Genomic DNA, 24,603 nt, shown 5'->3' with positions numbered 1-24,603 from the left:
TCCTTTCAAACCGCTTTAAGGCTGACAACACCCGAGCTGTGCCAGGCACAGGCAGCCTCTGGCTTCTCCTTTGGGCATGAATAAGCACAGAGGTTCTGCAGGTGAAGCAGTGCCAGTGGGGTGTCCTTGGCAAGCAGAGGCAGCTGAGTGCACCTGGAGTGCTCAGGAGAGGGCTACCTGGCGGAGAGAGTCGGATGAGGGTGAGGAAGGGCGGTTGGAGGAGCGGAGGCTAAGGGAGAGCTCCCACTGGTCAACAAAGAATCGGCGAGACGGCTCGCTCTCAGGCTAAAACATAAAATAAACATCAACACAATCATACATGTTCTCTTCTAAGAGAGAAGGAAAAATGAAAAAAAAAAACCCATCCCAGGCCTTTCTGGCTACCTTCAAGAACAATTTTTTAAAGACTCTTACAGGAAAACTGTGAGAAAAATACCCAGTGTATCTTTACTTTCTCCCTAGGGATGCAGTGTAGTTATTCTTAATTTGCTCTTTATTAGGTTTTACATTATTTAGGAGCATTTGGAAGCAGTTACCTACTTCCACAGATGTCCAACCTCCTGTAACCCAACCAACTAAGCCACTGGCAAAGACCCCAAATCAATTTCCTCTGCTCCTTCTGTATCTCCCATTGTTCTCTATTACTGGCCCAAGGCACTACGATCATCTTTCAGGCCACGTGAGATCTCTTCTACATTTTAACTATATAAACCAAAAGTCTGCTCTCCTGGGGGACAGAAGAGAAAGAAGTTAGCTTGTATGTATTTCCAGTAATTAACAGCAAATTCCCAACCTAAAATTCACTGCAAGCAGATTAGAAACACCGAACCAAAATAGATTATATTGATTCAATATAAAATAATCTGCTGATCTCGACTCTCAAATGGCAAAGAATAAACCATAGACTGAAAACCCGCATCCTTCTGAAATTGGCTCCTCACAGGAGAACCCAAAATTTCATCTTCTAATATATCCTCATCATCATCTCTGTGGATAATTATGCCCATCTCCCAAGAAATAATTCATATAAATAGGAAAAAATTGAAAGTTGGAAGTATCAGACAAACAGTACTGGAAGAAACTGTGCATTCCTAAAAATTATAGTCTGGAAAGAAAAAAAATATGCACATTAAAAAAATAACTGGCTTTCTTTGCAAAATAAATTATGGTTTTAGTTATAAAAAGGAAAACTAAATGTCATGTAACTGCATGACCCATGAAAATAGCTACTTCTAACCACTTGGAATAGACCAACCTCAAGATTGAATTCACTGAGCAAAATGGAAAAGAGATTGGCTTTCACAATTTCCCCAATTTATAATTAATATTATTATTCATACAAAAATTTTCTGTACATCAACATTTAATCAAGTTTCTTCTCTGAAAATGTCTTACTTTGCTAAGCCTTCTCTTAGTATTTTTCTTGTTTTCTTCCTTTAAATCCCACATCATAATCCATCATTGCTCGCAGTGTTCCAACATCTGTTTCCTTTTTCCTCTCTGCCCTACCCACTTTATGCTTTCCTCTACTTTGTGTTCTCAGTCTCTCCTCCTTTTCAATTCTGCACAATACAGAAATTAGACAACTTCAAGAATAATTGCTGTCTTTGCATCACAATGCTGTAATCTTTTTACACCCTCTGAAAGGGGATTAAAAATTGCCAGAGAGTGCTATAAAAGGTGGGAGCAAAGTATTTTGGTCTAGATCTTCATGTCTGTATCATCATTTTAATTGAATAAGGAAATGCACATGAGCATTGTGAATCTTGCTTTAGATATTAAGTCATGGCACCCATTAACAAAGAGATGCCACTGTGTTTAAAGTAGGCTTATTATTGAGGCCTTCATAGCTTGTCCCCAAAATTTCAAATCTAATTTCAAAGATTTGCTGCTCCTTCTTGGAGATTCTGTGATTTTAATTATCAGAAAAAGATGGCATCCCAAAAAACCCCAGCAATGGGAAGTGACCTTGATGTCACAAAATTCTTTTTAGTAGGGCTTGCAAAAGTTATGCCCACCAACAAAAGTTCTGGGGCTGTTTATGCTCCACCTCAAAAAGACAGCTTGATTTGGGATGGTTAACTCAAAACAGTAAAGTTATGAAAAAAAATCACTTCTGTAGATGGTGCTTTCCAAAAAAGCACTCTGCAGTTTGCCAAACGCTGCTGAAGATAACTGAAAACAGAGAGCAACCAAAGAAACCACAGTTCAAACTGGCATGCTCCCATAGCCCAAAGACAACAGACTGGAGAGAAAATTAAGCTCAAAACCAAAAACAAAACAAAAGTGAACACTGAAATCAAAGACAATCTGCACAAACTGCCAGATCTACCATTGGAAACAACTGCACAGGAAGGATGGACACAAGAGTAGTACTAAAGAGCCAGGAATTAAGCTTGGAAAATGTGAATATTCTTGCTTCCAGAAGCAAATAAAATTTGTGAGCAGCTGACTATTAAATGACCACTGTGAGATGACTTGATCCAGAGCCCAGCTGGGCTTCAGCATTTACTCTGAAATTTAGAGGCTGCTTTTTACTTCACTGTTCATATTTTGTTTTGAGGAACAGAAAGGGTCACTCACCAAACAGCTAAGAAATGGCAAGACAAAAGAGTTGATGGTTGTTTTAACCACATGACTGTAGAGTAGTGGTCATCATATTTTTAGTGATTTTTTTTTTTCTCTCTCTTTCTGAGCCAAGATTTCACCTGTACCAGAATCCCACACTGCTACAGGTCAGCTGTAGATAGGCAGGGCTGTAGTCACCTGATGCCTCAGTGCACGGCGTGACTCCAGGAGGGCAGCCAGCTGAAATGCCCTTTGCTCAACATTCATGGCCACTTGGTCATGAGAAAAGAAACGAGGAGATCTCTGCGAGACGAGGAAGGAGGCGGGAAGTAAAAAAAAAACAGCACAAAAAGGAAGAGACACCAAAATGGCCAGCCAAAAGGTATTACATTCACATGCAGAACAGTAGCTAAAGCTCTCATGTAAAAACCCCCCAATATCTACTTTTCTAATGAAGTGCTACATTTTGACCCTCAGGGGCAATAAAAACCAGTGGAATTAATTGTTATTTACAACTCCTCCTAGGACTGCTGCAGCCAATATCAAACAAGCACATAGCCTCTCTCTCTGGCATTACCATCAAAAAATAAATTTAAAATGTGGCTTTATAATGCATAAAGAGCCTTATTTGTCAGTTTATTTTCCCGTAGTTCTCCATTCTCAAGGATTTCTTTTCAATATCTCAAGTTGTACTTATTTGTTTCTTAGATTTTGTGTACAGAAATACATTTTAGGGTAATGACCTTCAGTTCTCATAAAGAATGAATTAATTTCTTAAAGATGGTGGTACATGCAAAATAAATACTCTACAAGCCAAAGAGAGCATGTTTAATGAGCCTGTCTAAATAAAGCAAAGAACAGCAAAATCAGTCACAGAAGCTGCCAGTTTTACTTATGTAACTTCACTGTCCTACTTGTCCTACTTGTTCTTATTGCACTACCATGTCAATACACTCTAGGCACAATATTTGACACCTCTGCTATTCTGGTCTTTCATATCAATGTTCCTAAACTGTTTTGTGGTGCACTTGGTGACATGAAAAAAGAGCTGGCAGGTGGCCTGCTATAAAAGGCAGGACTATCACTGCAGTATCACACAGCCATCAGCTAATTTGTTTGTAGAATACAAAATTAAACGGACCAGGGACTACAAATATGTGCATCAAGAAATCCGAGGCTTGATCTGTCAATAATGCCAGGGTGCTGCTCTGTATTACTAATTATCCTCCAATGCAGAACAGAAAATTGGGTTGACACCCAGTTTACAAGAAACACATTTCCCATTCAGATGCATTAATAATACTCTCTCCTTTCAAGCTGCTTTCCGTTCCACCTACTCCTTCCTACTAGATCATTTTCACTCAAACTGGGGCCTATTATAAAGCTGTGGGCTTCTGTGTCTTTGCAGACACGCGTATTCATTTTCTACTGCCTGTCAGAAAACATTCGGCCCACAAGAGCCTTTTGTTACAACACATTCTGGAAGTTGCAACAGTTTTATTGCTGGCTCCCATTTATGACTTAATTCATTCAAAGCCTGTACTGGAATGTCAATTAAGTTGTCAATATGAATTCAAATCAACTGGTCTTTTTGAGCGCCCATCTTTTCTTTTCCCATGCTTCTGTATAATACTGAGCTGTTCAGACTGCCTAATATTTCATTGTTAAGAAGGCTTCAAAGTGTCTATACTAAATAATGCCTCATCATTTTTCCTTTTACTTTGGCCTGTAGGAGGCAAGATGGAATGCCAGTTGTTTAACCATCCAGAAAGCAAGCGGTGGACACAATGCAACCATGTTCGCATGAATTAGCACAAAACATAACTCTTCTTGTTCTGCTACAGCCACAGCATACTTCACTAAAGAGGTGTAAGAGGAAAAGAAGAATGAGAAGAGCTCAAGTGCTCGACCTAGGGCAAAATAAAAGCATATAGCAAATTGCTGATGAAGGCTTGTTATGCATTTTTGTGGGTATCACACAGGAAGGATCGCTCCTGACTGACTCTCAGCAGTTCCAGCGTGTTAACAGCAGCATTAGGGTGAGTGTGCTTCACCATCCCCTGTATTTCACCTCTGTATTGCACACATCCACCACAGCTTTGTGTCATCAGCACCCATGCCATTTGTTCATGCTCTTTACCCTTTCCTGTCTGGGGCTCTGCTCCCCGGGATAGCCGGCACCAGGTTCCCTGAATCTCTGCAGGCAACAAATGATGAGCTTAAAAACAATCACAGACCAGCTTCCTAATTAGAACACACTTTATCTGATTTTTCTTATGATGCAGGCAGATAAAAAAGCCATAACAAGAGCAGAACTTTATTAAGAATATTCTAAAGCTGGCAAGAACAAGTTGGCTCCTGTAGGGAATTTTTAAAAAAAGGATATATTCATATTAAGTCAATAAACAACAACATAGTACCACAATGTAATCAAATTAGTGCAATAAAGATGGCAAGACACTCAGTATAACCCATGTTGTGATGTTAGTTCAGAGGAAGGAGATGGAAAGCTTAAAAGATGTGGCAGAATAAATGCAGTAGAAGAGTAGAATTAAAGGTTTTAAAAGACATCAGTGTAACAAGATCCATCTGACTTGCTATGAGGCCTGGGCCAAGACAATCTCAGGGAAAAAAAAAAAATCATTTCTAAGGAAAAAGAATGCCTCCAAAAGGAGATTACTCAACTGAGTCTAACATCAGTTCTGTAGCACAGAGGGTAAAAATTCCTGAGTTAAAAGAAGGAGGACTTCCATAGGACACAACATAGAAAATTGTCAAAATACACTTGGCAGTAGCTGGCTTTCATGACTGAGCTAGGCAACCAAAAAGACACAGGACAAACAAACACTTGGAGAGGTGACAGAAGGAAAATAGAGAGCTACCAGATCCTTAGCGAGTGCAAACAAGTTTCTCTACGTGGAAAATGAATCCCACACTATAGATTAGAAAGTGAAACTCAGCATTTAACTGTCTTAGGTTCTCTATCTGTAACGTTGGGGAAAAACCTTCTTTTATAAAATGTATCAAACAAAACTTTCAAAGGATTTTGACAAAAGGAAGGCAGCTAGCTATATTACATCATCTGATAACATTACACTGCAGTTTAAATGCAGGTTTTGCTAATGAAAAGGGCTTTCCTCACCCATTCTACTTAGATATCCTTTCCTGTATCCTTTTTGAAAAGTCTGCTGTTCACAGTGTGGCAGAAAACCAACCCCCTTTTTTGTAAGTTTTTGACAGTTTCAAGTGGGATCAGTAGGCAGAGTTGATCTATCTTGTAGATGCAAACACCACAGAGGCAGCAAAGAATCTGTGTCCTGGAGGCTGACAATAATTACACCAGATAAACAGCAAGATGTAATTAAAATTTGAGAAATCACACCAATAAGGCAAGTCAAAACTTCTGCCAAAGAATAAAATTTGTCTGCTCTGCTAAAAGGTAATGCTCCTTTACAGCTTATAGGCATAAAAGAGCTCAGCAAAGAAACATGCTCCACCTCTGGGGAAATTAATTTCTACAATCCTTAGGAGATGTCACGACACCTCTAAGGAACTGCAACTGCCTTTTCAGGACCTCTAGTTCAGGATTGATCAAGAAATGGATTTGAAAGTAGGAAAACAAAGCAAATAATTTACAAGGATACAATTCAAAAAAGCACAATGACAATATACAAGAGGACAAATATTAGAAGGATTTCAGGTAATATTTAACTGGGACAACAAATACATGTGCACAAACATCTGGATGTACATTCACACACTGTGCTCAGAACAGCTCTCACTGCTCCAAGTTCAAAGTCAGACAGACTGAGATTAGAGCCTGGTGTGGGAGAAACAGAAGGACCACAGTGAACATGTGCAGGCCACTACAACACTGAAAAAGCACTTCAAATAAGAAATCCTAAAAAATTGGATACAAGGGCAAATTTTCAGGCACACCTATTTAAATGGAGAGTGAAGATGGAATAAAGTTTAATTTTCTTTCCCTGCATTAATCCAAACATTTAATTTCTACTTTGCTGCATCTCAAAACTGAGAAAGGCTACTGTAATAAAAAATATGCCTAGAGCAAAATCTCAGTCTACAGTAGAAACTCTTCATGCTTCCAGTGAGTTAAAGCTGCCCTACCTTCCTAACCCTTATCAGCATCTGAAAGAAAGAAAATTGGAAATGTATTTGTAAATAAGCTATTTGATAAGTGAGCTAGTCACCTGTACAAGCAGCAATGAAGAGAAAGGGACAGAGCATGCAGAGGGAATCACCTGCTGCCTGGGATACGGTGGAGAGGAAGATGGAGTGGAAGAAGAAAGCATGATCACTTTTTTGGGGCAGGTCCGAGAACGTTCCTTATGCCTCATCTTTTTTTAAAACAGAAAAAGAAAAAAAAAATCATAATAATGGTAGAAAAGAGGCAACATTACCAGTGGTTTGGTGAGACAGGCCAGAATGCATGAACTGAGACCATGATCCTAAGCTCACACCTCTCTCAAATGAGCTAAAGCCAGAGTGCACCTGAAGCTGAGAGACCCAAGTTTTCACCCAGAGCCACAAGATCACATTTGACAGTCCATGAACACAGATTTGTGTCAATCAGCAATTAAACCAACAGCTTTTGAGTCAAGGTCTTACAATCAGTTAAAGGCAAAACTTGGAACTCTCCATAACACAATTGGACTGCTCTCTTTGCTTTATGAAAAATTACTTATTGCTGTGCCTTAAAATGCTTAAAAACATCCATCCTGTTGACCTAATTACCCCTGCTTGCAGATCATTACTAACACAATTCAAGTGTCAGTGTTCTGCTCCCAGCTTCAAATCCTTCCTCTCTAACTTACAGACATTACACCATCTCAGGCAAGCTAAAATGTACTACATTCTATTAGAACAGAAATCCAGCTGTTTTATAGAGAAAATGGAGCTGTACCTAATAGTCTGCACATTACACAATGCACATCCATGTCCTCAATTTAACACACCAGAAAACATGCTCTTCTAGTGCTGTATTTATTGTTATGTACAGTCTTTTCCCCACCATTTCTTCTTTATTAATGTGCCTTCTGCCTGATTTTTGTTTTTCTTTTTGAGTTCTCACCAGAGCATATCTGGAAATGATTGCACTGGGAAAAAACAAAATGCTGTGTACCCAAAGCCATTGTTAGACAAGTCTCTAAAAAACTGCATGTGGTAGAGAGATATTACAGATGTTTGCTACTGCCCTTGCAGACAAGCTGCCACTAACATCTGTTTGGGTGCTCTCCTTTTCAACAAAACAGTTAAATAAATAATACACTCCTCTATCTCAAACAGATGCTACAAACAGCTTAAACTAAAGCATATGACTTTGCACTGCAGTGGATGAGGAACATTTTTATGCTGTTTCAAAAGGCTTAGCTGTGAAGTCACTAATTTCTAACTGAAAGTATGCTAACATTCTCAACCATAGAGCTGCTCCTGGATTTTCATCTGTCTGTGGCCAAGTTTGCATTTCAAATGTCAAAATTTTCACAAATTTGTTTATTTTTCCGAGGCAAATCTGAGAATACTGAATGTATGAAGTATGTGTTCAGTCAGTACTGCAGTAGAATCTATTTCTGAGTGTGCAAAGAAAAGGATGACTACCAGAAAGCAGAAAATAATCAACAGATTTAAATGAAAACATTGAGGTAAAAAAAGCAGAAGTCACTGGTGTTTTATGTTCTCTCCTGTCGAGGTTTCAGCTCTTGCTGTCTGTGGTCATCTCAGTCATCACTTATCTTCAAAAAATACAAAATGATTGCAGTTTGTACTACTGTCCTTTATCACACTTCAGGGAATGGTCTCAAAAGAATAAGCAGCAGATCTCCAGAGGCAGAAAAGATGTGCACCAAAAGATGTGGGATCTCCATCTTACAAGTATCTTTGTACACATCAGACATGATTTAAGTTTATGTATTACACTCAAACATTGCTGCTGCTAAGAGACCTACAGAACAATAGCAGAAGACTTTCGAAGGCTATAAGCTGAGGGTCTGGAAATCCAGGGCAAAATTCAGTTTAAAAGGTTTGTCTCTCACACCATGCCCAGTCAGCTCCTCTTCTGGATAGACCATATGGCTTTCAGTGGCTTCATGATCCTGGATGAGATTCTCTTTCCCAAAAGCAGCCAAAATGGCTCAGAGAGCAATAAAGCACATGATGGAAGATGTTCTTATACAGCAGGCATTCATTTGAGGAGATTAACCACCACACCATGAAACAATCCAGCCTTTTTAGGTGATACTACCATCATATAAAAAAACTACATTTCCACTGTGCATTTTCACTTCACAATATCTTTGTGCATCTTTAGATGCTGCTGTGGTGCTCATAAGAACACAAAACCAAATTTAACAACACAGGTCAACATCCTCAAAGTGTAACTTAATAAATCAATTTTTGTCATCCAATTCACAAGGGATGCAGGCCACACAGAATTTTGTGAGGAGCAGATTGGTGAGGTTTTTAACCGCTTTTTTCTTTGGGAGGTATTGCTTTTCCAAGAGAGACAGCATTAAAGTTCTTGTGATGAAAGTAAAAACTGCTTCAGAACAGATTCTGCCAGGATTTCACTCTTTCTAGGAATTCTCTCTTAGCAAGCCACCCCTACCCCACCTATACAACACACAGAGGTGATCCTGCCTCACAAGCTCATGCAAACTGCTCAGCTAGTATCTTAATTCAGGGGTAAAGCAAGATTCTAGATTTAAACTGGTAAACAAGTACAGCTAAGGAATTCCATCTGACAGACACCAGCAGGCAATACCCCAAGGCAGATGCAAATTTCTCATCAGAACTGTGGGTCCAATCCAGACCATTTCTTTTGCAATTCTCTTCCTTGCAACCACTCTCAGGATTTAGCAATATACTTTCCTTTTCCATGCAGTTTCCAAAAGACAGGAAGAACCAAACCTGTGCATCATATAACTGCCATTCTCTCAAAGAGAAGATCTCAACTTCATTTTGCCAGCCAGTAAGAACATTAGGCAACCTGTGGTTTCTCTCAATAACACACACCCCACCCTTTGTCCCCTTAGGAGCTGCTTTGCTCCTCTTCAAAGCACTCTCCACTAGCTGGAATTTGCTATGTCATATATTCAGTCAGCAGCAGAAGTTTCTGCTCATGAACTTCAACACCTGTGACAGAAGAGAAACTTTTCCAAAACCTTCATGAGCAGCTCTTTCTAGCAAGTATCATCCTCCCTAAAGAACTTGTCAGAAACAATACTAATCCTTTACAGCATGTGCAGTGATAAAACACTGGAATTATCTGCCCTGGGAGGTGGTGGAGTCATCACCCTTGGATGTGGTTAAAAAAAAAGACTGGATGTGGCACTCAGTGAGTTTAGTTGAGGTGTTAGGGCTGGGTTGGACTTGATGATCTTGGAGGTCTCTTCCAACCTGGTGATTCTGTGAGAGCTCCTGGTGCTCAGCAGCACTTCCCTGCTGTCTGTCAGCCAGGGATGAGCTATAAAGCCAGAGTGACCGATGTCACACAGAAGGCCAGTCCAGCACCATCAAAAGCTGCAGCCTCACAGCTATCAGGTTCTGCCTTCCCAAGCAACCAGAATCAGGAATCTCAGCAGCCAGCCAAGGTACTGCTTCAGCAAGAGCTTCCTCCAGGAGGGATTTCTGTCCAGGCTTGGAAAAGCTGGCTGCTTGGCTCAGTGTCTCAGCTGATCTCTGTTCAGTCAGCAATAAATGGCTCTGTGCATGTCCATGGCTTTTGAATGAAGGTAACTCATAGTTTTCCCTTGCCCAGACACACAGGAAAGAACCTTTGGAACAGGGACCCTATCAATGGGGTTTCAATCCTTTTGTATCCTGCAGATTTTGCATCCTTGAGACCCAGGTTTATACTTCTTCATTACAAAAGCACTGCAAATCCTGCAAGAAATCTGGACCCAGGAATCAATCATCTTCTGCTGACGCAGTAAAGCCAATCGAGGAAAGATCATCTCCATGTGTAACACTGAGAGGGAAATCATCCACACAAGGCAATCACTGCTAGTGTTGAAAAGAAGAATTTAAATCCTCTGAAAGGAAAACTGTTGCATAAAGATTTTTCAAAGACATGCCCTACACTGCTTCCTGTACAGAGATGCTACTGACGTCAAGGGAAAGTGCAAGGATTTTTTCTTCCTTTTTTAGAATTTCTTCTAAACTGTATAGTGCAGGTATAAACAAGAACAAACAAAAACAAAAACTGCTCCCTGGTGAGGAGAAAAATCTTCAATTAGAAGAGGAAATAAAGCTTTGTCCTTTTATTCTATCAATGACAAAAGGATGACAATAAGAACATTTGTGTTTCACTATAAAGACTCACTATAAAGTTGCACTAAACTTAATTATAAAGCCTTCATAAACTTTCAGTAACAGGTTCAAATAGAAATCTCAAGGGTGCAGGAATGCAGAGAGAGACATCCACTGCAATCCAGTTTTCCTTTTTCCAGGAGGTAATATAAGCAGTGCTCATCAACTCACTTAATATTGTAGAGCTTTTTTGTATCAGTTTTTTTCCCTTCCCTTGCTCTAAGTGTTCTTGAGAAATAAAATTTGCCTTAATCATGAATGATGTGAATCCATCTCAAAGTGCTCATTAGCCTATAAAGATGATTTTGATGAGACAAAAGGTACAAGAACAAACAATGAGTCAGGAAACCAAAGCATCCTGACAATCCTACTGACAATAACTCTCCTGGGCTTAGGTCTTCTTCCTTGAAATCTTCTAGATCATGGCACCAGTCATGACATGCAGCATTAATTGTGCTGAATGCCTCAGACACGAAGATCACTGTGAATTCATCGAGAACAGCGAATTTCCAAACCAGTGTCATCTTCTTCCTCTTGATTCTGGGCTATGCTCTGATTAAACTACAGACAGAAAGAAGTAGATGTTTCTCTAAATTCTGGCTGTCAGCAAAACTCCTCTGAGCACTCTCAGAAACATGAGGAGGCCATTTGAACAGGGAAACAGTGGAAGCAGATGGAGCCAGTGAGGTAAGTAACCTTAAATACCTGGAAAGATGATCTATCAGGAACCTTAGCTTTGGAAAGCACATGGCTGTAAGAAATTCAGCAGCGATGACAATGGCCCAAAATGTTGGAGGGAAAATAAAATTTGATACTTGCTAATTTTTCTGCTGTTGGTCCCTATTCTGAACCGCTTTGTGGAAGAAAACTTAAAATGTACTGAATTCACAGTATCACAGGAGTCTGCAAAGCAACAAGTGTGAGAAGCTGGCGAGGAAAGCTGCATTAAAGAAAGTGTCAATAAAGAAAGGGAAACCACAGGAAAGTCTCCTGCAACTACAGAACACCTAAGATTTCACACAGGAATAGCAAAACTGATAACCAATTTTACTGTTTATATCAAGGAAGAGCTTTAATATCATAGATGATATGACATCTTTGACCTCACCATTTTCCATAATTGCTTACAAGTTTCCTTTATTTCTAACAGAAGTATCTAGAAATTCTATAGCAAAAATTTCTGCTGCAACATCCGTGAAAGTCTTGGTAAGTTGAAACTAACATAAGAGGGCAAAGAAAATGGGATTCAATATTTTTGAAACATTAAATCATACATCATCACCAAAGGGAGATGTTGACTTTATTCAATGAAAGTTATTTAAAATAACAAATTCAGACAAGGTGCTAGAAAAGGACTGGCTTAAAAACACAACAGTGGTAGCTGGTGTTGGGTGCAGGCAATGCATTGTAGTCAGAATGAATTTCTTTACCTGTTTCCACTGGGGTATGGGAGCAAGCCGGCCCTGCTCTCGTCTGCTGGATGGCTGGCTGTGAACACGTTCTTGATAAGGCAGGACAGGTTGCTGCATGCAGGTTGTAGGGAAGGTGGGACCAAGGAGGAAAGATAAAATAGTGAAGGAAGCTCAAGGAAAGCCATAGGAATGGAATACAGAATAAGACAGACAAACATTTAAGAAAAAAAAAAATAGGGTAGGGGGGGAATTCATTTAGCAAGTAAAATATAAAAAGGAAAATAACATCCAAAAATGGGAAACTTCACATATTTTTGGACCTTTCCTTTCATTTAATTGTTTCTTCAAATCATTGGCTGAGTATGCCAGCCAATGTGCAGCAGCAGAAGAAACATTTTATTGCATGGATAGAATTCACCATTCTGATTATGTTACACTACTAATGCTGACATGTAGTGTGGCACAGACAAACTTGACCTGGCTTTCAAGCAGCCAGCTTGGGTCCCACTCACGATGTGGCACAAGCTGTGGAGATGGACTCATGCAGCAGAGCAAGGGCTCTGGCACTTAAACCACACTGAGCCTCATCCTGCTGACACTGCACTGCCAGCAGCAGCTTCAAGTGACTCAATCTAACTTCAAAGATAACCAGCCTGCAGTTGCAGCAGTTCAGATACCATCCTGGATAACAAACAGGACTCACTTGGAATGACACAAACATCCTGATTGCCAAGAAACTCCCAGGCATTTATCTGCTGCACATACATACACGTACAAAGCTTAATCACGGCTCACGAGAACAAACAGATGTAACCCGATATGAAAATGTTCAAATCAGAAATCAAATGGTTGTTCTTAAACAGTATAAGCAGAACATTCCTGGAAAGCTTTTAAAGAGCAATAGAGTTACAAAAGAAACTAAATTGCTGGTAATATGTTTGTGAAAGATTACACAATAAGGGCAATAACAGAGAAACAGGGTTTTTTAAAGAAGTTTGTCTCCACCCTGTACTTGTTAATTTTAAGCTTTGGGTCAACTTCACTCTTCTCTAGGAGAGCCTTTGAAGTAGAAAAGCAACACTAGCATCCAGTCTTGGGGAATGCATGCTATCATTGATGGTTTTCCTCTACAATTCCAAAATAAAGGGGTTTCTTATCTATCTCCTACCTGTCTTCGTAAGTTTGAGGACGGCACCGGAGCATTCTCTTCAAACTTGGCCAGTAGCTGGGTTGCCATGGACTTGACTTTGTTCTGATTCCCAATGGCAGCATCAATTCTCCTCTCTGTCAGGGCACTCACCAGTGTGGGCCTTTCTTCTCTGTAGCTTCGTGGGAGGTCCTCCTAACAATCAGTGACATCAAAATTTAACAAGACACAACCAGATCACCTTTTCCTTTCTACCCCTTTGCTGTGAAAAGTTTCTTACCCTGTAGATAACAGATCTCTTAGCCCCACTTGAAAGCTCATACTTTCATTTCCTTTGGCAAGTCAACAAGTGTTCTGTTAAATTTTACTGATCTTTTCAAGCTTATTTGATACACTTACCTACCTAAAACACCTCAGCTGAAACACCCTGACATAAACCAAAGGCCCATCTTCAAACAGCAAACCCAAAGCACTGAATTTTAATTCACCTTTACCCATTTGGCTATAAACATTGAATTTGAAAGACAGCCTTATGGGGCACACTGGAAATGTATGCTTTTTGCACAGAGCAAGGCCAAAGTTTAATTATACATCAAGCTTTTGACAGTACTGTATGATTTTACTAAGAAGTTCTGAGTGTTGATGTCTTCAAACCATTGTAATTTGTGATAAAAACAGAGTATGAGGGAATTGCAACATTTCATTTGTTATGTAGTATTCTTTCACAAACATTAATTAAATATTTGCACTGGAGATACCATGAAAGTGTAAGTTCTGAAGAATTAAATTGTATCTAAAAAATTAATTTGTTTCTAAAAAAATCCTATATAAATCCTATATTAAAAAATAAAAGAACTGAAGTGAGAAAAATGTACCTACCATTTCTTTTGCTCCCTGACACCTCTCACTGTAATACTTACATCCTCAGATTGGCTGGTTTTTCTCCTCTTTCCTGCACCATCCAGTTCCTTTTCTTTTTTGTCCTGAAAACAGAAGGAGCAGGGGAAAGAAAACAAAAATGAGCATCACACTTTTCTGGACTGAAATAAGTGTCATCAGTGCACTTAATCAGTTCAGTTGCAAAGCTTATTTAATTCTCTGTGCTCATTCTCCCTTTGTTTAAGAAAAAGTTTCTTTTTCCCCTAGATACTCCTTAGGGGATTCTTATCTTCAGTTGGACAATTCTTCAACACTTTCAAATCATTGAAAAGTGAGCAAGTAGCTATATTCCAAGAGAAAATATATGCCCAAACACTACAACAAGGCTAAGATTTTAAGACTGATATACACCATTGAGAGTACATGCTACAGATGCAATTTTGCAATCATATATATGTCCCATACCAAGAACACGTGGTCTCTCACAAACTAACTGCACTGATAAACACTAACAGCTGCTTTTTTAGTGCCACTGCTTGTCCAGCAGCCTGCCAGACCCAAGTGTCCCCAGGGCTGTGCCTGGTTACCTTGGGAGTGCGCTTCCGAGAGATGCTTTGTCCCAGTTTGCTGAGGAAGGAGATGGGAGATTTGGTACTGGCAATCAGGGCTGCCTTTTCTTCTGCATTCAGGTCCAGGCTATCTGTTAGTGAAAAGGCAGAACAAATAACAAGAACCGGTATTAAATACTCAACTGAAGGACTCACTGATTCTTTTTAACATACCAATCTTTTTCTTAAATTCTCTGTACAAAATGTCTAGAATGAATACCTTTCTCAGCTATTCTGCTTCTTCATTTTGCCCACAGCAGTTCTTTCAGGGTTTATAATCACCCATAACAGATACTATGTTTACTTCATTTACTTTATTTTACATTTATATTTAAAGTATAAAATAAAATAATAATCTTGATGTTCATGATTTAAAGAACATGAACATCAGTATTCTTAAAGAGTCCAGAGTTTTAGAAATAATACATGATACATACTAAATTTTTTAAAGGCTATTAAACCAAATTTTTCCCCCTTATCAGAAAGATAGATGTGAATTAAGATAATCAGTAATAAAGAGCTGTAACAACATTATCAATATTTAAAGGCTGGCTATGCTGGTTTGGGTTAGGTAGTTACATCTTTCAGTTCTGATCAAAGATGTTTTGTTCCTCACTGGCCTCAAGTTACTCTCACCATTCACAGATGGTGAATATGTATAAAACTCAGCTGGGGTTTTGAAATTACCTGTTCAACAGCTACTAGCAAGGCACCTAGCTAAAACAAACAAACAATAGTAAGAAAGCAGAAAACTTATCTAATAGTGCTGAAGTGAGTCTAGAACTTTTGAGGACATTATTGTGTATCAAGTCCTTCTTTTGCCCCTGCTGCTGACATCATGGTTTTTATCAGCATCAGTAACAAATCAAATTCTTCAAAATCAAACAAATCATTTTGTAATGTAAAGCTACAGTGAGTAACTACTCTATGTGCTCATGCAGAAGCAGCATGAAGGTAACTGAAGCACACACATTCACCCTGGAGCAGCCTTTAAATCTGACAGAAGTGCCCCAAAGCGCTTACCACTAGAGGGGATGGTGTCTTTGAACATCTCATAGAACTGTGTGAGGTACATCACCATTGACAGCTTATCTGGCTCTCCAACAGATGCCATTTCCTTTCCAGTCATAATGGGAGATATTCCAAACTCTTTCTCAGCAATGTCGAAGGCTAGTTGGTTATTCTTCTCCACATTGTTCTCATCCAAGGAATCAAAGTCTCTGCAAAGGGCAAAAGAGGCCATGCACTGATTCAAGTAGAAACCAGTCTTCTGAAAGAACTCAAACATCCTTTTTTTTTTTATAATTTTTTCACTTGAAACCCTAATTTTATTTGCCACCAACATGACAAAGTTGATGCTACTTAATTACAGCAAACTTTGGCTCAGATATATTCTTTAAAAATTTATTTGCTCTTGCTAAAAACCTAGACTTTTCTTCTTAAAACCATTATCCTCTGAAATACATCTCCACTTCCTCCTTTGTTGGAAGATTGTACATTCTCCCTTACATAAAATCTTCTCTGTGCTTGGTACTAAATTAAATCTTGACTTTTTGTCCCTTTTTTCCTTGACTGATCCATATTTTTGTTCTGCTAGCTTTTTCCAAAACTTGTCTAACTATATAAAAAGCTATAGCTTGTAGAGAGTTACAAGAACCATTTTAAAAGCTGTTTGAACTCTCCACAAGCTATAAAGCTATTAAACAGTGTATCTCATGTTAACAAGTACACCAATATAGAAGTAACTCGGTGCATATGGATTGGAATAACTCCACATTTTTTTCAGTATGTTTTACAGTGAATTATGTCTTCAAGTACAGCTCTAGAATTTTTCTGATGTCCCTTTGGGAAGTTGGAGGCATTTCAGATTAAAGTACCAGAGTCTTTGGTGCTGTCACCTTTCCAGCCAGTGTTTTCCCATTCTAGAATCTGGGCAGTGTTTTACCCAATTTAGCACTGAAGAGGACACCTCTGCCATTCACCCAACCAAAAAGTCAGTGTGCAGACTGTACTACTCTCTATTTAGGCTGTGGGTCAGTATTTCTAGAAAGAGAAGCCTGAAAGGCTTTAGAAAGAGTTGCTTTGATAACCAGGGAATTTATAAAGGACCGTGCAGAGACTTGCTCACAAGAGATTTAACTGAAGCTATGAAGTGTTTCTTACTCCATACACAAAATCTGTCAGTCAATAATGCTTTCTACTCAGTTCCAATTTGAAGCTTAATCCTGCCCAATCATCCAGAAGGGAAAATGACAACACATTTATTTTCAAATTCATCAAACTATCATGACCTTCCATTCTGCTACTGGACCACTGGACATTGGTTTCTATCAAGTTTAATTGAATTAATTTCAATCCGTTTCTTCATAAGTCACAAATGCACTGCCTCCAACTCCATATTATTAGTTTCAAATATCACTAATTTCCTGCTCTTCCCAGTTATTTGAAGCAGCCAGTTACTCACATTAAGTCTGGACGGTATCTGTGGATAATGGCACACAAAGCTAAGCCACTTTTCCATGACATTGTGAGATCTGTCACATTAACACCAGCATATCCATCAGTCTGCCTCTGGCACCAACTGAGCAATTTACTAGAGCGAGCTACAGACTCTGGAAAAAAAGATAGCACATTTCAAACCAGCCCAAATTCTAAATACAACACAAACTCCAGAAGTCAACAAGCAAAACCTTAATGTAAAAAACAAGCTCCTTCTACAGTGGGTAACAGAGGACAGGATTCTTATTTTCTTTTAAAAATACTATCATATCTATTTAAAATCCAAGAAAGTATTTTTCATTTGCTGAAAAGTAATTATCTAAGTTGTAACTTGCCAGACTTTTCACCCTGGCCATTGTAAAAGAGCCCCAGGAAATATAAAACTGTTGCAAAGGCTTGTTAAATATGATCAAAAGGACATACAGTAGCAATGCTCTCTAAATCCCAGATATACTACTTCTACAGGAAGAACTGCAAATGTACTTCTGTAACTTCTTCTCCCTTGAAAACTTTCCTTTAAAAGCAATGACCTATTCTGACCTTGTCTTACCAGAAGATCTGATGAGACTACAGCCTAAAGGGACATGGCTGCAGGGCAAAGAGCAGAGACTACACAGCTCTTCAGCAGTGGAAGGAAGGCTCAGCAGCAAAGAGCCACTCTGGGAATCCCAGAACACTATCTGGGCATCCAAGACAAGGCGTGCAAAAGGAAAAGTCTGACATACCCCTCAGGGTATGACAAGTAGACAGATACTGAAATGCTTATCACAAGGCATCTAGCTCTCAGAATAATGCAAGCAAAGTGAGGTTTCATTTAGTTGAGAGATGAGATGAAGAAAAGGAAAGCAGGAACATGCAAGACTGCACAAGCAATAACTTCTGTTACATTTGTAAGAGTTCTGAGTCTACTGTTAGAGCAAACTCAGTCCAGGCTTCTGCACTTTAAGCAAGGACATTGCTAGAGATAAAGGAGATGAAAAGAACTGCCTATACAAACAAATATGCTTAGAAAATTAACAGCATTATAAGGCAAGGGAAATTAGGCAAACAAAAATAAATTCCCATGCTAATGGCAACTTGAAAAACTGTAAGCTCAGACTGTTGACAAAACAATTAGTGGATACATTTTCTAAATGCAGAGGTTAAATAATGGTAAAATAATACTCTACAGCCCTGCTCTCTTGTTCCTGCACTGATCCAGCTTCCAGAATACCAAAAGGAGTAGGACAGCAGCCAGACCTACCATTTCGAGTCAGCTTTGGTGTCCTGGAGTTCACAAAGTTCTCTATCTCCAGGTGAATGTCTTTCAAGTCTCCTGTATTATACAAGTGGCGTACCTAAAATGACGCACAAAAACATTTATGATGATCAACATGCCATAGATACACACAGAAATAACCAGAAGACAATAAGGAAACATCCCAAAGTACAAAAAGGAAGGTAAGTACACGTAGGTAGCAAAAATCCTATCCCAAGAACTCACAACAGCAAGGATCAGTGCTGAACAGTCCAGCTGACTGCTGCTGCTGCTCAGTGGACACCAAATTGCAATGACAGACTGCTAAACTGGACTATTACAAAGAAAATGCACGTACACACATAGAAAACACACATTTATAGGTTTCCTGTATCATCATATCACAGCTAAAATTATCAGAATCAAGCATTCCTAAAAAGGAATTTGTTCAAGCACAAAAGTCTACTCTTGACTGATGCAACTACCTTTCAACCCTTCCATGTTATACACACATCACTGTCTGTTCCCAGAACACTGGCACAGCTTCACCTGAGGAAAGACACTGCAGATTACAAGCACTCAGAGGCACAATTTGTGATTTACCTGCTGTGGCCGCAAGAAGTTGACGTTGATATTGGGATATCGGGTGGCAGGGTCAATGCTGTAATGGCTGAAGTTTTTACTCACGTTCTCTGGGGTGGTCTGAGGCAGCAGCCTATAAATGCTTTCCCTTGGGAAAATAACACAAAAAAAATGTCTGGGGTTTTGTTTTGGTTCATTTGTTTTATTTAGGCTTTGTGGTGGTTTGGGGTTTTTGGTTTGTTTCGGCTGGTTTGAGGTTTTGTTCTGTTTTGGTTTTTTTTTTCTTAAGAGATGCATCACTACTACTATGGCTAAATAAACTCTGGAGAGATAAACATTCAAATCAGAAATCTAACCACTTCAGACACTGCATAGCTAAGAGTCAGCATTAGCATATAAAAATCTGCACTTTAATACAACATCAGAATTCCAAAGGAGGGAAGAGAACAATTCACTGGGCAAAACTGAAGTACAGTAAAGACACTGAGACACAGGAGGAGCTCAGGAAGAGGGGCCACCAAGGGGACTGCAGCATTTGCTCTGTGAGGAGAGGCCAAGACAGCTGAGTTTGTTCAGTACATTGAGGAGAAAGCCCAGGGAAGATCTTACTGCTATCTGAAGTGGCTAATGGAAAGGTGAAGTCTGGCCTCAACAGCAACATTATTTTCCTCACTGTTCTTTTAAATTCAAACAAATGGAATTTTAAGTATGAATTGTGCCATTGTGCAATTTTAGACATTATACTATGGTTCCTGACAGTCAGAAGCTGCAGTTGCTGAAGTTTAAAATAGGACCTACAGACTGTTGCTTTAACATACTCCATTCTTTAATTAAGCCAGTTCTGATCTCCAAGAGAGATCACCAAATTTGCTTTGAGTCACCAAAACAACACTCATCCAAAGCTGATTGAAACACATCAACAACTCAATACTTCAAAAGAGATGAGATGCTGCTTGGCTTACATGAAACAAAGTGACCAAGGACAACATGAAAAATAGCAGGTCACAGCTTCCTTAAAAGGAAATAATAAGGTATCCACAAAATAATAGGAGATGGCAAGAACTTTTGTATCTGGTACTTTAAAGGCACCTACATCTTCACCTGGTTTGCCACTGAAGGGCTGGTGACAGTCAGGCTCACTTTGTCCATGCAATGTCAATAAGCACTTTTAAAAAAAAAGTTCTTCATCTAATCCTTTAAAACTAGGACCAGGAACAGCAACATTTCTTACTCCTCCACATACCTCAGTTTATTGACTCCTCTGAAATTTTTTTTCTTCAACTGAATTATACCCTCAACCATTCTCTAAAAACAGTGAGAGTCTGTATCTCCCATTCTGTCTACACATTTGTACTAAAAGAAACTGGAATGAATGATGAGATGCTGGAGGATTGGATTAGAACTGTAAATGTATTCACTTTCCCCATTACCTCTCTGCAAGAACTTCCAAAGGACTAGCTCCAAGCGACCAACTTCGTACCATCCAAGCAGAGTCCATGGCAGCCAAAAATCCCCTGGCTATTCCAGTTCCCATTGGCCAAAATGGCTGATATTATAGGTTACAAAAAGAAAAAAAAAGAAAAAGAAAAGCAGAGAAAGGAAAAGCATCACTTAGGGAAAATTCTTAAAGAAGTATCAAGTACATATTCAGGCAGTAATCTTCTGGGAAATTATAACTCAGTAATTAGCTTCAAGCTCCACTCCCACTGGGTTAGAGGAAACCAGATGTATGGTGAACAGCTCATGAGCTCTTCCAAAATCAATGTCCCTCTATTTCTAACAGTAATTCATAGCCTGGAGTGCCTTAACAGCTTCTCTTCAAGACAGTACTTTTAAACCAACTACAAAATGCTAATTATTAGCAGGCCTACAGTAGGTTCTGTAGAGAATCAACTCATCCCAACAAGAAGCAGATGGAACAGGCAGAACTTCAGAAAAAGCTCTGCACACATTTTCCTAAGCGACATCATTACCATGCTAAAAATTCTCTTTTCCCAACACTCCCACCCTTCCTTCAAACCTCCCACTTTATCCTACAACAAACAGCAGCTTTCCCTATGTCAGGCAGCAAACATTTCAGTGATGGTGCAAAGGTTTGTGGCTCATTCAGAGCTCACAGCCTCCAGCTGAACACAAACCTCGAGGAGGCTGTCCCCGACCAGCGCCACGAGGAGCTGGTGGCCGTTCTGCTCGCGCACCAGGGCGGCGTTCTCGGACGCGTACATGCACGTGAAGTCAAACATGGCCACGTCAGGCTGCCCGTAGTGGTTGATGGCAAAGTCCAGAGATGGCAGCTGCTGGTTAGTGGAGAAATCTGCTGCTTCCCTGGCATAGTTCAGCAAAGCCTCCTGGTCCACGTTCTCCCGGGAGAGCAAGACCTCTGTGTCGGCGTGGTCCTGCCAAAACCAGCAAAGTAAAAGTGCCGTGGTCAAACCCACAAGTTGATTTTAAGATGGGTATATATGGTAGTTGGCATTAAAATTCTGACAAATTCACTCATACAAATTTGCCTGCTGATTTCTTTCATTCCTACTTGTGTTAATGCTTCCAGGAGAAAATCTATAAATCTTTTATTGCAAACAGTTAACAGTCCTGTTTGCATTTCTGACTGTGAAAGGGCTAAGAAACTTTTGGGCATTTTTCATTCCCATAAAATGAGGGAAGCTCAAATAAACTATCAAATGTTCTTTTAGCATATTTTATCTTAGCATGAACAAAACTCTCAAATCTACAAAGGGAGACAAATTTGAAAAGAACAGGTTTTCACCTCGTCTGATGGTTTAAAATACTTCAGAAGGGCATTAACTGCCTTTTAGAACACAACTACATTCATGTTCTAAAATAACAACTGTATAAAAAACATTATGTGATGGAGGAAAAGAACATTTTCCTACTTTCACCTTCCCAAAAGTAAATTGTCACCACAATTTTAGCTTACAGAGAATACAGAAGTTAATACTCACATGCCGTATCACCCCTTTATCCAGCAAGCTCTGCTTTTTGGCAGTCATGACAAAGTAGTGTGTATCATCTTTGTAGTAGACAATGTTCTCCAAGTCAATGCCTTGTGACAGAACAAAAGATGTGGTAGTGAAGGAACAAGTTAGGAGTTATGTGCAACAAAAGTCCTACCAGAAGAAAGTAAATTGAAACTGTACCATTAGAGAAAATCAGAGGGAATGACAACTTTCTCCCATGCTCTGGGTGACTTTAAAACTGAATTCTCAATAAAACCACAGACAGCACATTTCACCTGCATAAAGCTACCTCTTTTAAAAAAATCCATTTATCATCACTCCAAGGTTTACAATTCAGATGTGGAGTGAAAGAGAACTCTGGATTCATGACCTCTTCCCATTTAGAGCTCTGATTTCCTGAAAACCCTAAGTTCTCAGCTACTGAACCAAAATGACACACATCTGCTTTGTACAGCAGAGCAGCTGCAAAAATAGGGAAGCCAGAGACAGCAAGGACTGACTGCCTTGCACGAGATGCTTGCTTCTTGATTAAACACACAAATCTGAGCTGCAAAGCTGTAACAATAAATACAAATAGTTTTCACTGGAAATCTGTCAAGAGCCGGCAAACCTGTGGCATCTCGGAGATCCTGGAAGAACTTCTGGTTGAAGATGAAGGCCACACCGCTGATCTCTTCTACTTTGGCTTCAGCTGTGGTGTTGCGATTGATGAAGTTTGCTGTGATAGCAATTGCAAGTTTACCACGGAATTCTTTCCGGCGAAACCCTACGGGAAGGATAAAGTTGCAAGGCTGAAAACCAGACACACCTTCAGAGAAGGCTCAGTATGCCACAGACAAAGTAAAGAGGGAGAAGGGAATTGATAAGTTACAAACTCCTCCACTGAGGAAAGAACAATTGCTTCATCAGAAAATAAGTGTTGTTTAGGGAAAAAGCTCCTCACCACCCCCTCTCTCATCTCTCTTTCCAAAGCTGCAATTTCCATTAAAAAAATATTAACATGTGTTTCTCTGCTACACAGAACAACATTCAACACCTCAGATCCTACACCCAAAGGTAGGAGTGACAACACCACTCAACTAAAGAAAAAATGTAGGAAAAATTATCCAGATCAAAACCCCTCATGTCTTTGTTAGTTTAGAGGAAGAAAACAAAGACCACCCACGTCTTTGCTACAAATGGATTTTTAGTGGACTTTTAATCTCCCTATCACTTGTCAAGTGGTATTTCCAGATGCAGATTGTCCTATTAAAAGCCACTTTTGTTCTAACAAATTTAAGAATAAGTTCTGTTTGGAGGTGAATTATGGACACTCCATTACCTTCTAAGGTGTTTCTCCTGCCATCCCCTCCAATGATTACTTCAAACTCATACTCAGACACTGGATGGGTTTTGGGGTGGACCAATGCACGCCAACCTATTCCTGTAGATAGACTCCAAGTTAATGACAATATAAATGGCAATAATCACAGAAAAAAATAGATAAAACCAGTTCTTACTATCAATAAATCCTTCAATACATGATCAGTCAAGAAACCCTGCAGGACCAGCTACATTGATGACAGGGCTATTCCTGAACTGTGCAGCAATTCCATATGAATCAGAGGCATAAACGTTTAACAGCTCTGCTAAAATTCCTCTAATCCCTTTAGGAGCAACTACAAACTTCTCTACTATCTATACAATTAATAAAAGGCAAAAAAACAAGTAAGCTGCATCTCCTGTGGTGATCAGAGAACAGGTTTCAGTGATACTAAAAGCATAACAAGGATCATTCACCAATATGAATATCCTCAGTGAATGCAAAGAAAGGAGTTGTTTCAAAATGTTATCAGAATGTTATGTAATAGGCTTAAGTATTTTAGAAGCAATTACAATTTGCCATGTCTTGGTCTATTTCTGTGTAGTCCTTCTGGTGACTTTGCTTCATACAAACTCAAAAAAATTTCAACTAATTTGGATTTGTCACTAGAAAAACAAATCCTACTAAAAATCCAAGCAAAAATGGATTAATAACTTATTAATGAAGCACGAGGAAAGGACTTAATGTCATAAGCAGAGTCAAGGTTTAGGAGCCTGTGTATCCAACCACAACTTCCCCCTTCTCTACTGCCCATTTCAGTGCTACTTGCTTTCATTCTCCTGGTCCTCAGGAGGGTAAACGAGCCCCCGAAATTCCACATTGACGTGGATCTCTATTCCCAAGATCAAGGCAACCTTCAAAAGGATGAGCTGGAGCTGACGGATACCTGCAAAAAAAAGGCAGATGATAGAGAAATAAAAGAAAAAGAGAAGAGCACAAGTGCCCATGTGGACATTACTGATACCCTGACTCAAGGCCAGCTGCTACTTTCTTCTTCTTCAG

At 39.4% G+C, this 24,603-nt stretch overlaps 1 protein-coding gene across 20 annotated transcripts in view; it reads right to left on the bottom strand.

The window, feature by feature from the left end:
• The window catches only part of MICAL3 (microtubule associated monooxygenase, calponin and LIM domain containing 3), a 149,193-nt gene that overhangs the window by 72,126 nt on the left and 52,464 nt on the right, over positions 1-24,603 (bottom strand). For 14 of the 20 annotated variants that reach the window (XM_058853043.1, XM_058853050.1, XM_058853047.1 and 11 more), the window contains 18 exons: positions 24,371-24,487; positions 23,560-23,661; positions 22,849-23,004; positions 22,224-22,324; positions 21,399-21,656; positions 20,691-20,806; positions 19,282-19,408; positions 18,685-18,778; positions 17,407-17,554; positions 15,966-16,162; positions 14,922-15,034; positions 14,376-14,438; positions 13,477-13,650; positions 12,327-12,419; positions 6,831-6,926; positions 4,709-4,765; positions 2,767-2,871; positions 178-285 (listed from right to left, as the gene is read on the bottom strand). In XM_058853043.1, the coding sequence (XP_058709026.1) occupies positions 178-285; positions 2,767-2,871; positions 4,709-4,765; positions 6,831-6,926; positions 12,327-12,419; positions 13,477-13,650; positions 14,376-14,438; positions 14,922-15,034; positions 15,966-16,162; positions 17,407-17,554; positions 18,685-18,778; positions 19,282-19,408; positions 20,691-20,806; positions 21,399-21,656; positions 22,224-22,324; positions 22,849-23,004; positions 23,560-23,661; positions 24,371-24,487 (2,225 nt within the window). The remainder of the gene's footprint in view (positions 1-177; positions 286-2,766; positions 2,872-4,708; positions 4,766-6,830; positions 6,927-12,326; positions 12,420-13,476; positions 13,651-14,375; positions 14,439-14,921; positions 15,035-15,965; positions 16,163-17,406; positions 17,555-18,684; positions 18,779-19,281; positions 19,409-20,690; positions 20,807-21,398; positions 21,657-22,223; positions 22,325-22,848; positions 23,005-23,559; positions 23,662-24,370; positions 24,488-24,603) is intronic. The other 6 variants (XM_058853053.1, XM_058853052.1, XM_058853056.1 and 3 more) reach the window with 6 other exon arrangements.

The sequence above is a fragment of the Poecile atricapillus genome, chromosome 18 (genome assembly GCF_030490865.1).
Source record: "Poecile atricapillus isolate bPoeAtr1 chromosome 18, bPoeAtr1.hap1, whole genome shotgun sequence".
Classification (NCBI taxonomy): domain Eukaryota; kingdom Metazoa; phylum Chordata; class Aves; order Passeriformes; family Paridae; genus Poecile; species Poecile atricapillus.
This window is presented reverse-complemented; position numbering and strand designations above follow the sequence as displayed.